General features: G+C 46.4%; 1 protein-coding gene across 1 annotated transcript in view; it reads left to right on the forward strand.

Moving 5' to 3' along the window:
* LOC144937573 (neuropeptide S receptor-like) overlaps positions 1-13,339 on the forward strand; it is a 47,136-nt gene that overhangs the window by 6,278 nt on the left and 27,519 nt on the right. Inside the window, exon 3 of the mRNA XM_078864912.1 lies at positions 12,566-12,669. Coding sequence (XP_078721038.1) covers positions 12,566-12,669 — 104 coding nt within the window. The remainder of the gene's footprint in view (positions 1-12,565; positions 12,670-13,339) is intronic.

Consider the following 13,339-nt stretch of genomic DNA (forward strand, 5'->3'; position numbering starts at 1 on the left):
ACGTCCAGAGGGCAGAGCTGGGAGCCGACTTGCACGCGTGCCTCTTGAAGAGAAGTGAGCTCTCTCTACCTTGCGACGATCCCTTTTATCCTCTCTCCCGTACTCCCCGAATGCTCTCCGCTCATGAGCGGCGCATATGCTAATCAATGTGCTGCGCACGCGGTGTAAATTCGAATTAATCTCTTTCTCACGCATGCCTTTGTTATTGCAGATTATGCGGCGGCGTCCATTACAAAGGCTCGCCATGGGAATTTGTGCCCGGGCTCCCCGCGTGCGTCCGCCCTCCCGATTATTCATACTTTCCGCTTAGTGCTTTACCTTTCCTAACAATGGTGCCTGCGCGTTCAAGCGCAACCATCCTAACCATCCGCGACTATGCAAGAGCCGCCGCATTCCTGCTAATTATGCCGTCCCGTCCCTCCCCTGCTTGCCTCGTCGACACGTGGGGGGTGTGTGTGGGGGATGCGCCTCAACCGCGGAGGCCGAATGCCCCTCGCCGCAACCATACCATCTTAAGGTCGGTCGCAGCACCGCGGTGCAACGTAGCGTCGGGGGAGGTCATCCAATTCCCTGATCGCCGGAAACCATGAGAGTTAATGCCGATAAGGGTTTCTCGGATAAAAACCGGTCGATCAGGTGTCCTCCCCTTCCAGTTCTATGGGGGGGGGGGGGGGGGGAATGCATGCGGGTGTGTTCATGTGAGGTGAGGTGAGGGGGACGAGGGGTTGGCTCCGTCGCTTGGTGGTGGCGAGGTCGGGGATGGGGTGCCTGCCGAACGGCTTCGTGGCGGCGGCACCACACACTCCTCTCCTCCACCATCATATCAATACGGGTGAACGCCCCCAATTTGGAATAATTCCCACAGACTTAGCCCCGCGGAGAAGGAACAGGTACGCCAGGCTGTGGATTAGATGCTGGCAGCTGATATTATTTCCCCGTCCAATAGCCTGTGGGGGGCGCCCATAGTCTAGTGAAAAAAGGTGATGGGAACTTACAATTCTGCGTGGATTTCCGTAAGTTAAATAAGATCGGTGGCAGATGCATATCCCCTCCCTCGTATGGACGACTCGCTAGATTCGTTATTGGGCGCACAGTTTTTTTCTACACTCGATATACTGTCCGGGTTTTGTCAATTTCCCCTTGAGAACGAATCCAAACCAAAAAACACTTTTTGCACGCCCCAGGGGCTCGACCACTTCAATTGTCTTCCGATGGGATTGAATTCGGCGCCAGCCACCTTTCAGCAATTAATGGAATTAGTCCTAGTAGGTTTGCAATGGGATTCTGCCAAATTTATTTGCACGACGTCATCGATTTTGGCAGTACCTTCGACGAACATGTACAACGATTGCATTCGGTCTTTGAGAAAGTACGTGCAGCTAAGTTGAAATTCAAACCTCACAAATGTCATTTGTCTCAGACATCGGTTAAGTGATTGGGCCATATAGTAAGTGCAGCCGGTGTTGCCACAGATCCGGAGAAAACTGCATGCGTGCGCATGTGGCAGGTGCCCAAGTCGGTGGCGGAAGTCCGCAGTTTCATCGGATTTTCTTCATACTACCAGCGTTTTGTCAGGGATTTTGAAACCATTGCTAAACCACTGCACACCCTCATGGCCAAGGGCCAGAAATTTCGGTGAGATAAGGCTGAGAAGGATTCCTTCCTCGCTCTCTGCGCTGCCCTTGCCGATGCACCTCCGCTCGCAAATATCGCGATTTTACCAGGCCCTTCATATTGGATATGGACGCCAGTGATACGGGCATCGGGGCAGTCCTTTCCCAGCTTGTCGAAGGCACAGAAAGGGTAGTGACTTAAAGGAGTCGATTCCTGTCTCCTGCTGAATAGCGCTTTTGCATCACGTGCAGGGAGTTACTGGCTATGGTCCATTTCATCCAGCTCTATCGTTCATATTTGTACGGACGGGACTTTGTCGTCTGCACGGACCATGCAGCCCTCCAGTACTCCCTGCGCATCGACCAGCCGTCTGGGCAGTTGTCCTGATGGCTCGGAATCCTCCAGGGATTTTCATTCACAGTGGTGCACAGGAAAGGCACTCGGCACATCAATGCTGACGCGTTGTCCCGCATGCCGCCCCATGTCGTGCGCACGTGTGCCTCGGGGGTGTCGAAATGTAAGCCCTCACAAGAGGGTGTGCCCGCGGTGCTTGCGGCAGCAGGGACAATGCAGGATGAAGGCGCTTAGTACCCACGTGATTCTGTTTGAATCTCGACCATGATGCTTGGGCTAAGCTACAGGTTGATGACGCCTCACTCTTGATATTGCGCCGTCGTGCTTCTTGTGAGCCAGGCCCTGCGGGTCAACCATCCATTGTAATGCACGAGGGACTCCTCATGCGGTGGGAAGGGGAGTCCCAGCGTTATTCCTTGGTCGTACCTACGGTCCTTAGGGGAAAACCTACTAAAGCCATACATGAGAAATTGATGCATCTGGTTGTTCACAAAACGTTGACGACACTGAAAAAGGACTTTTACTGGCCCAGCATGGAAAACGATATACTCCTCCTCATTAAAGGTTGTGCCGATTATGCGCGTCGGAAATCTCCTGCCCTGTGACCGCAGATCCCATTATAGTCCAATGTTGTGTCACGGGTGAATGAATTAATGGCCCTTGACATTTGGTGGCCCTTTCCGGTCTCCCAGAGAGGACACAAGTACCTCCTCATTGGGGTTGAATATGTGACCCGCTGGCCTATGGCCTGGACTCTGGCTCACCATTTGGCTGCGTCTTTAGCCGATGCCTTTTTATTTGGTTATGTTCTTGATAAGGGGGCCCCTGGACAACTTCTTGGGGGGTTCCGAGGAACACAAAAAACGGCCTTAAGGGCACGGCCCCTCCCTGTATTCATTAGCAGCACTTGACCAGGCTCCAGCCTCAGATCTCTCGCACATGGCGACCTGGGAATATTTTCTGGCATCAGAGGCTCAGATCCTGTGGGACTTGGGGAGCAGAAGCCAGCAGGGTGGAGAGCGTCGGTGGCACTACCGACATCCCGCTAATACCCAGGCACTCTCTTGTGATGTGGCCCCGCCAACCGCACCTGAAGCAGATGGTCCTGCGTCTCCAGGGCAGAGGGGGCTGCCCATCTCATCGACTGCATCCCATCGGCCTTCTGAAGAAGCCCCTCCCGTGCGGTCCATAACCGTACACCGCAGCCACCACCTCCCAGAACAAGGGCCCCTGTGCCTCGGCATCCCCCGTCCAAGCCAGCACCTTGGGCCATTGCTGCATGTTTTTGTGGGCCTGAATCCACTGGGCCACCGTTAAACATTGTTAATTCATCGTTCTCCGTGATCGTCAGTACGAGCCCCAACTTCTGCGCCAATGATAGCAGCCTTTCCACTGCTAGGGAGTCGAGCGCCGTCCGGTCTATGAGGGGATATGCCTCCTGCCCCAACGCCAGTAAAGCACTACGAAAAGTGAGAGGCGTCTCGGTCTCCCCTCACTTCCGCTGCAAAAATTTCCTGCGGGTGTTGTACGGCGGGTCAATGATTGCCGCCATTTGGGTGTATGCCCGCTGGAGAATTGACCGATTACCTTCCGGAATGGCCTGGAACGCCACCAACGCATCATCGTCGAGGGCCGTCGGTAGGGCTCACAGGGCCTCCTCTTCCATCCACCCGACAGACAACCAAGCTGCCTCAAAGCGATGACAGAACGCCGTCCAATCGCCTCCTGCTGCCACGAACTCCCGAATGGGAGGCAGCTATCTTTGTCGGCACGCGGCTCCTTGTAGCGCTGCCTTAGCATCGTCCCACGTCCCGCTCCAAATGGTACCCACCAGCCAAGCCATGCCCTCTGCGGGCAAAATGGCGCCCGGCAACCGGGTGGTCTCTGCCGCTGGAATTGCCGCTGCAGATGGCAGCTCCAGCAAGCCCCGCGGCCCACTCCAAGTGGCACCCACTGACAACGCCGTACCCTCCGCAGCCGAAATGGCAGTCGACAACCGCTGTCTCCTGAATGGCAGACGTGGAGAGCTGCGCAACCAGCTGGCCAATGGTCATGAGTAGCAAGTCGAGGTGGCTAACCACCTCATCCCACCCATCCTCGGCTCGCAACTCCGGAGGATCGGTGCCCCTCTCCCGCTGATCCGCAGCCGCCACTCCCGCGCCCATGAGGTTTGTAACCGGATGACCGTCTCGCCGTCCTCGCCCTTTGATGACACTATGGGTGGATTCTTCTTCCTGGATAGCTTCGATATTGCGACTTATACCCTAATGCCTGTCGAATTTTTCAACCACTTCTGACACTAGTTGTAGTGTCAACGATTCAGAAACAGAGTTTATAGGAGGCACCTTCTTTATTAACAACTTCCACGGTCTCATCCACAAACTCTCCACAATAGATGAGCCTTGTCTGTACAGAACACTAGCCATCTAACACTGACGGCGCTGACTGAGATAGCCAACTACTATCCTTCGTCGCGCAATATCTAGCGGAGACAGTAGCGATAACGGCAACGAGACGACAGCAACGATGAGACGAGTCCACTCCCAGAACCGGCAGACTCAAACTCCCGCTCTTGGCTCCTTTTATGCTACCATGCGCGGCCTGGCTCCGCCGTGACCTGCCAACACACCGTGCACACCCTCACCGGCGTGTATAATGTCTGTCCACCACAGTTGCCCATTATTCGAACTGAAGGATGGTCTGTCAATCACTAACTAGAATTTTAACTATCCTCTGAATATCTTTGGTTTCCTACTTTGACGAGCTAGGAGGAGAGAATGGCCCCCTCTCGATAGTAATCTTTTTGATGTTCTGATTGTGAATCAAACAGTGCCACTGTCATTCTAATGTTATTTATTCACAACAGCACCCCATCACGGACACTGAAGATGCATTTATGTTTTCAAATATTCAAATGTATGAAGTGTCACAACTCAACATTGGCTTGAAATTACTAGTGAACATATTAAGATGCGCAGTGGTGGGCAAGAAGATAGGTGAGCATTTAGAAACCCTGCTTATAAGTTAACCTCTTTTGAGGTACAAATTTTTAAAGGTAACCACTGTTGTCGTGGTTTACCTGGTCACGAGAGAATAATCATGAAAATATTTCTTCACTTGTAACATCCTGTGTGTCCATATGTCAGTGTGTTAGGATAAAGTCACCTAGAAGGGAAGTAATAAAATAATAAAAATAAAACATAATAAAATAATTCTCACGACGTTTAGGCTACAACGCAAGCAGCCGTCTTCAGGTGAAGAATGAAACACTGCCAAGCTTGGAGCGTATATATAAGCTGGGTTGGAGGTGGAAGAAGAGCGCCTTGACAAAATAATTTGCATATCAAGAGGAATTTAGCATATTTATGGGAAATGCGAAGGAGGTGGGCGGGGGGGGTTTCAAAGTCATATTATGCTCATGCATTATGCAAGATTAGCAGCATCAAATGGAGGGGGTAGGGGGTAGCATTAACAAAGGGAGGGAATGTTAATAGTATGTAGAAGCAATGAAACATGTCAATGGGAGAGCGGTGAAAGGAGACCCGCAGCGGAGCAAATAATGCATTCCCTGTGGAGAACACAGGATACACAGTCAATGCCAGTGAGTGGACTGCGGTCTGAAAGTCACCGTAAACGTGAACAACAATCAGTTAAGATCCGAAATGGTTTATTACGTCCTTGCAATGATTGCTGAGCCAGAATCCATCTTCTCGGTTGAAATTGTCTCTGTGTTTGTATATGTGGATCGCCTCATGAACAAATCTCTCATGGTAGCCAGATGGCTTGCAGAGAACCTCTGTCTTGGAGAAGGCAATGTCATGTGAGCCCACTAAATTGTAACAGTGATCTGCCACGGCTGAGGTGTTTGTCCTACCGTGTTTCAGGTCTGCTTTATGTTCACAAATGCGGTCCGAGACATGTCGTTTGGTTTCTCCAATGTAACTGCTAGCACAGAGGCAACTTAGTTTGTAGACGCCAGGGTACTGTATGTCTGGAACCACGTCTTTTACAGACAGGACCAGATCACGGATTGTATGTACTGTGTTGAATCTGACCTGGATCTTGTGTTTAATCAGGATTTTGGAGATCTTTTTTGTGACCCCAGCAATGTAGGGTAAGGTGATGGTCTTGAAAGGCTCCTCAACAGGATCCTTCTTGACGGTTGGAGTGATGGCCTTGCGGATTGTGTAGTTGGAGTAACCATTAGCCTTAAGAGCTTGGCGTACGTGTTTGAGTTCACTGGCAATGTGTTCCTGGTCGGAGATGCATTGGGCTCTATGGTATAGAGTCTTGATGAGGGAGTTCTTCTGGGATGGATGGTGGTGGGAATCCGGTTTTAGGTAAGCATCCGTATGGGTGACTTTCCTGTAGACAGAATGGCTCATTGAACCATCAGGTCTCCTTTTAATTAGGACATCCAAAAAGGGTAGCTTGCCATCTTTTTCGACTTCCATGGTGAATCTGATGGCTGGGTGTATGGAATTGATGTGGTCGAGGAATTGGTCTAGAGCAGGCCGGCCATGTGGCCAGATGACAAAAGTGTCATCTACGTACCTCTTCCATAAGGTCGGGCGTAGAGTGGCAGGCTGGATGGCGTCAGTCTAAAATGTATCCATGAAAACGTTGGCTACAACCGGAGATAGGGGGGAGCCCATTCGGGTGCCCTCAGTTTGTTTGTAGAAAGTTCCATTCCAGTTGAAGTATGTATTGGTTAAGCAGTGTCTCACCAGGGGGGGTACCCCAGTATTCAGTCCTTGATGAACCAAGTCTTCAATGATTTCGATGGTGTCAGGTACAGGAACTTTGGTGAATAAGGAAACCACATCAAAACTGACAAGCAGGTCGTCTGGGGACAGGGAAATTCCCTTGATTGTCGATACCAGGTCAGTAGAGTTTAGTACCGCAGAGGTGGTTTTTCCAGTGAAAGGCCGCAGGATTTCAGATAAAAAACGAGCCAATTTGTACGTGGGGGAGTTGATAGTAAAGACAATGGGACGAAGAGGCGTATCTTCTTAATGTATCTTTGGAAGGCCATATAATCTTGGTGGCCTGGCTGCAGAAGGTTTTAACGAAAACTGTTTGGTTTGATCAATTAATGCGGTTGAATTAGAAATGATTTTGTTGGTTTTAGTAACGAGGCTGTTGGTGGGGTCTCTTTTTATTTTTGTATAGCTGCCATCGTTGAGTAGTTCTTGAATTTTGTTGTTGTATTCTATTTTGTCCATGATGACAGTGGCATTGCCTTTGTCAGCTGAGAGGATGACAATGTCATCCCTCTTTTTTAATTGAGCTAATTCAAAACGCTCATTTTTGCTGATGTTACTAGCTGGCATCTTAGCGTTTTTGAGGGTTGCAGCGATTTCAGATCTTGCTACGTCTGCAGCGATGTGACCCAGGCCCTTGAGAGCCACATCTATTCGGGCAATGATATCATTAACTGGTATGTGTCTAGGTGTGACTGCAAAGTTTAGTCCTTTAGCTAAAACGGATTTCAGACCATCAGAAATAGAACTGTTACTGCGATTAATTACGACTTTGTTAACGTCTAGTTTTTCAGTGTGTGGGTCCGGTCTCTTATTTGAGAGGCGGTTGAATTTGGAAATCAAGTTGTCCTTACATTTGGTCGACATAGCGGCAGCTGAAGAGGCAGTCATCTTGTCTACATGTTCCCAATCCGATGTGGACATTGTTGCAGTCAAAGATAAGTGTGATTTGTAGAGTGTCTTGTCTAACTGATCTAGTTTGGTGCGCGTTAGTCGGATTTTCTCTGAGATAAGAGCTAAGCTAATTCTAGACAGAATTCGTTTAGCATTAGAAGAAGTTACAGCAGCAGAGGTTATTGTAAATGCGATTGGTATTACCTTAGAGTCGCGGCATCTCTTCAGAAAGGCGAGAGACTCGATTAGCTGAGCCTTCTTATCACGGAGCTTGTTGAAGGATCTCAAAGTTATGTGGAATCCCTCCCCGTAGAGGTGGTTAAATTTCGATTTAAAGCTTTCGTGACTGCAGGGATTCATCTTCTTGGTTCTTTCGGTAAAGTCACGTAGAAGGGAAGTAATAAAATAATAAAAATAAAACATAATAAAATAATTCTCACGACGTTTCGGCTACAACGCAAGCAGCCGTCTTGAGGTGAAGAATGAAACACTGCCAAGCTTGGAGCGTATATATAAGCTGGGTTGGAGGTGGAAGAAGAACGCCTTGATAAAATAATTTGCATATAAAGAGGAATTTAGCATATTTATGGGAAATGCGTAGGAGGTGGGCGGGGGGGTTTCAAAGTCATATTATGCCCATGCATTATGCAGAATTAGCAGCATCAAAGGGAGGGGGTAGGGGGTAGCATTAACAAAGGGAGGGAATGTTAATAGTATGCAGAAGCAATGAAACATGTCAATGGGAGAGTGGTGAAAGGAGACCTGCAGCGGAGCAAATAATGCATTCCCTGTGGAGAACACAGGATACACAGTCAATGCCAGTGAGTGGACTGCGGTCTGAAAGTCACCGTAAACGTGAACAACAATCAGTTAAGATCCGAAATGGTTTATTACGTCCTTCCAATGATTGCTGAGCCAGAATCCATCTTCTCGGTTGAAATTGTCTCTGTGTTTGTATATGTGGATCGCCTCAAGGGCCTGGGTCACATCGCTGCAGACGTAGCAAGATCTGAAATCGATGCAACCCTCAAAAACGCTAAGATGCCAGCTAGTAACATCAGAAAAGATAAGCGTTTTGAATTAGCTCAATTAAAAAAGAGGGATGACATTGTCATCCTCTCAGCTGACAAAGGCAATGCCACTGTCATCATGGACAAAATAGAATACAACAACAAATTTAAAGAACTACTCAACGATGGCAGCCATACAAAAATAAAAAGAGACCCCACCAACAGCATCGTTACTAAAACCAACAAAATAATGTCTGATTCAACCACGTTAATTGATCAAACCAAACAGTTCTCGTTAAAACCTTCTGCAGCCAGGCCACCAAGATTATATGGCCTTCCAAAGATACATAAAGAAGATACGCCTCTTTGTCCCATTGTCTCTACTATCAACTCCCCCACGTACATATTGGCTCGTTTTTTGTCTGAAATCCTGTGGCCTTTCACTGGAAAAACCACCTCTACGGTACTAAACTCCACTGACCTGGTATCGACAATCAAGGGAATTTCCCTGTCCCCAGACGACCTGCTTGTCAGTTTTGATGTGGTTTCCTTATTCACCAAAGTTCCTGTACCTGACACCATCGCAATCATTGAAGACTTGGTTCATCAAGGACTGAATACTGGGGTACACCCCCTAGTGAGACACTGCTTAACCAATACATACTTCACCTGGAATGGAACTTTCTACAAACAAACTGAGGGCACCCGAATGGGCTCCCCCCTATCTCCGGTTGTAGCCAACGTTTTCATGGATAAATTTTAGACTGACGCCATCCAGACTGCCACTCTATGCCCGACCTTATGGAAGAGGTACGTAGATGACACTTTTGTCATCTGGCCACATGGCCGGCCTGCTCTAGACCAATTCCTCGACCACATCAATTCCATACACCCAGCCATCAGATTCACCATGGAAGTCGAAAAAGATGGCAAGCTACCCTTTTTGGATGTCCTAATTAAAAGGAGACCTGATGGTTCAATGAGCCATTCTGTCTGCAGGAAAGTCACCCATACGGATGCTTACCTAAAACCGGATTCCCACCACCATCCATCCCAGAAGAACTCCCTCATCAAGACTCTATACCATAGCGCCCAATGCATCTCCGACCAGGAACACATTGCCAGTGAACTCAAACACGTACGCCAAGCTCTTAAGGCTAATGGATACTCCGACTACACAATCCGCAAAGCCATCACTCCAACTATCAAGAAGGATCCTGTTGAGGAGCCTTTCAAAACCATCACCTTACCCTACATTGCTGGGGTCACTAAACAGATCTCCAAAATCCTGATTAAACACAAGTTCCAGGTCCGATTCAACACAGTACATAAAATCCGTGATCTGGTCCCATCTGTAAAAGACGTGGTTCCAGACATACAGTACCCTGGCGTCTACAAACTAAGTTGCCTCTGTGGTAGCAGTTACATTGTAGAAACCAAACTACATGTCTCGGACCGCATTCGTGAACATAAAGCAGACCTGAAACACGGTAGGACAAACACCTCAGCCGTGGCAGATCATTGTTACAATTCAGTGGGCTCACATGACATTGACTTCTCCAAGACAGAGGTTCTCTGCAAGCCATCTGGCTACCATGAGAGATTCGTTCATGAGGCGATCCACATATACAAACACAGAGAGAATTTCAACCGAGAAGATGGATTCTGGCTCAGCAATCATTGGAAGGACGTAATAAACCATTTCGGATCTTAACTGATTGTTGTTCACGTTTACGGTGACTTTCAGACCGCAGTCCACTCACTGGCATTGACTGTGTATCCTGTGTTCTCCACAGGGAATGCATTATATGCTCCTCTGCGGGTCTCCGGCCACTGCTCTCCCATTGACATGTTTCGTTGCTTCTACATACTATTAACATTCCCTCCCTTTGTTAATGCTACCCCATACCCCCTCCTTTTGATGCTGCTAATCCTGCATAATGCATGGGCATAATATGACTTTAAACCCCCCCCCCCGCCCACCTCCTGAGTGTTTCATTCTTCACCTGAAGACGGCTGCTTGCGTTGTAGCCGAAACGTCGTGAGAATTATTTTATTATGTTTGATTTTTATTAATTTATTACTTCCCTTCTACGTGACTTTACCGAAAGAACCAAGAAGATGAATCCCTGCAGTCATGAAAGCTTTAAACAGATATTGTACCAATAAATAAATTTGAATCACAAGGTTATATTTCCAATGTATAATTGAAGTAAAAAATGAATTACGCTTTATTCCGTGTAATTGTGCCATCATGGCACTGACATTGTTGCAGAGATTCATAGTGATTCTGACCTGGTTAATATCGCAGGTGTATGAACCATAAACTACACAGTGGATGTTAAAGATCCCGTAATGTCATTTGAAAAGAGTAAGTTGTTGTCTCCTGGCATCAAGATCCAAATTTGCCAGATTCGAATAAATTACGAATGCCCGCTTGCAGGCCAGTGCTGAAATGCCTCGTGCTGCACAGGGACAGCTTCCACTGGGGTCCCCTTTGAATGTTTGAGACGAGATGCGATATAAGGCGCTTTTAGTTGCTGAGACATTTAAGTGCAATATATAGGAATCCCCCGCTATACACAAGGGATGCATTCCTGAGAAATGCTACTAAACTCGAAATAATTTAAAGCCAACTAATTTTTCATACACATATTGTTAAAATCAGGGGTTCCGTTCCAAGCCGTCCGAGCCGACATTTCTGGAAAAAGACACGTGACTAAATATCATGAAGTGGACAAAAATAGCATGATCATAACATGCATTTTGACTAATAATACATACAAATAATTAGATAAAACTTCCCAGAGATGTTTAAATAACTTGCTGATTTGTTTTGCCACACACCGTTAATATTTGACGACCGCCTTTTGACTTGCTTCAAAATGAGTTATAACTTATTATTTTACCTCTGGTTACACGTTTGCTTTGCCTTTTCTTGTCAGAGGCATGATCATCATTTACTTTGCGTTTTTCCCTCTTATTTCTAAGCCCTTTGTACTTTTAAAAACTCTCAACGAACAATGTATTTCTACCTAACACGTGTGCATCGACCACACAATGGTGAGCTGGCAGACAGAGGCTGAATAAGGGGTGGAGGGATTTTTTGGTGGCACGCGCTTTTCGCATACATTCTGGTATTATATTGGAAAATTGTTCCTTATCACCACCTGCATTCCCAGTAAAAAAAATTGCACGAAAAAAACTCATATGCAAAACATATATATGCTCCATAATGAATTGACAATTTATATGCCAAACAACACTTAATGCAGCGTAAATACACATATTATTCAATATTCTTCTACTAATTGAACTGCTTAATGATGTAAAACAGACATGGAAGATCATGGATACAGAAATTATGTCTGACATTCAGCAAAAATACAACAATTCTATCTTTGCATAAATATTTTTTTTCTCTAACTTATAAAAGCGTACACTTTTCACAGTCATATCGATTATTTCTATGATTCGGGCACTCAATTTATATTGAAAATTGTGAGTTAAAATTCCATTTGATTTTACACAGGCCATAATCTCCCATGGGTCGATAGAGTAAGTGCCACTATGGGAGAGGTCGGCAGTGATAAACATGTGCAGACAATGGCTCTCACTCTTTGAATATTACATTTCTACCCACCGGCTCGGAGCCGAGATGAAGAGGAGTCCCCCTTTTCTCTTTTGAGCAGGGAAGTGCTTTGACTTTGAATAAACGTTCTGAAAGATATTTCTACACCAATGGAGACAGGAAAAAGTATTACATTGAAAAATAATGTATACATTTCCAATTTTCATAAATTCACTGCTCGGGAACCATTCTCAAAATGTTTAGTGTTTCATAATTTGCTGTTCATTGCCTGGTTTTTCAATGTTAAAATATTGCTGTATTTGAGTTGAATGTGTGTCTACTTTCTGAGTATTTTGCAGATCTCCTAACAGGATTAGTGACCATCCTTGCAGATATCATCTGGAGATATACTGGAGAGTTTCTAGCCAATGATGCCATGTGCCGGATTGTGCGATATCTGCAGGTAAGCCTCATTCCCTTGGTAATTCAATATCATCACGATGTACCCAGGAAAGTACTGTATGTCTTAAAGCGTTGTGCCCACTGAAGATAAAACAAGACACAGTTGAGTGCCACTTGAGTACTCAATCTTCAGCTGTTACATGTTCTTTCAGAGTGTTACAATGTACAGGTTAAAAGGAGCTGCTCTCCTAGAAAAACAAATCTGGGCAAGTAGCCATTTAGAATATGCAATGATGTTCTGTCAACAACTCGTCAGTTCTGCAATGTTTTGATTAACTTGTCAACCTGTCCAAACATTTTCAATAAGGTTGATTGGCTAAGATAATTAAATTATATTGGAATCCATAATGGTCGTTTCATAGGTAAACACCTTTTATTTATTTATACAGTAAAGTGGCACTGAACTTTATGACTCTTTTTTTCAGGAGGGTCCTGCATTCGGTTGTCTGACAAATTCCATTATTGATTGTTTGGCATGTGGCAGGAAACCTTCGTACCCAAAAAACAACACCACAATGTATGCTATACCATTGTGTTAATATCTTGAGGACATTGATCACATTAGTTTACATGAAGAGCAAAGGAGATGAAGGAAGAGGAACAGGGATGGAAGAGGAGATATTCACCTGCAATTCTAAACTAAACGACAAACTATTTTTTTATTTCACCAG

The sequence above is a fragment of the Lampetra fluviatilis genome, chromosome 1, assembly GCF_964198595.1.
Source record: "Lampetra fluviatilis chromosome 1, kcLamFluv1.1, whole genome shotgun sequence".
Taxonomy (NCBI): Eukaryota; Metazoa; Chordata; class Hyperoartia; order Petromyzontiformes; family Petromyzontidae; genus Lampetra; species Lampetra fluviatilis.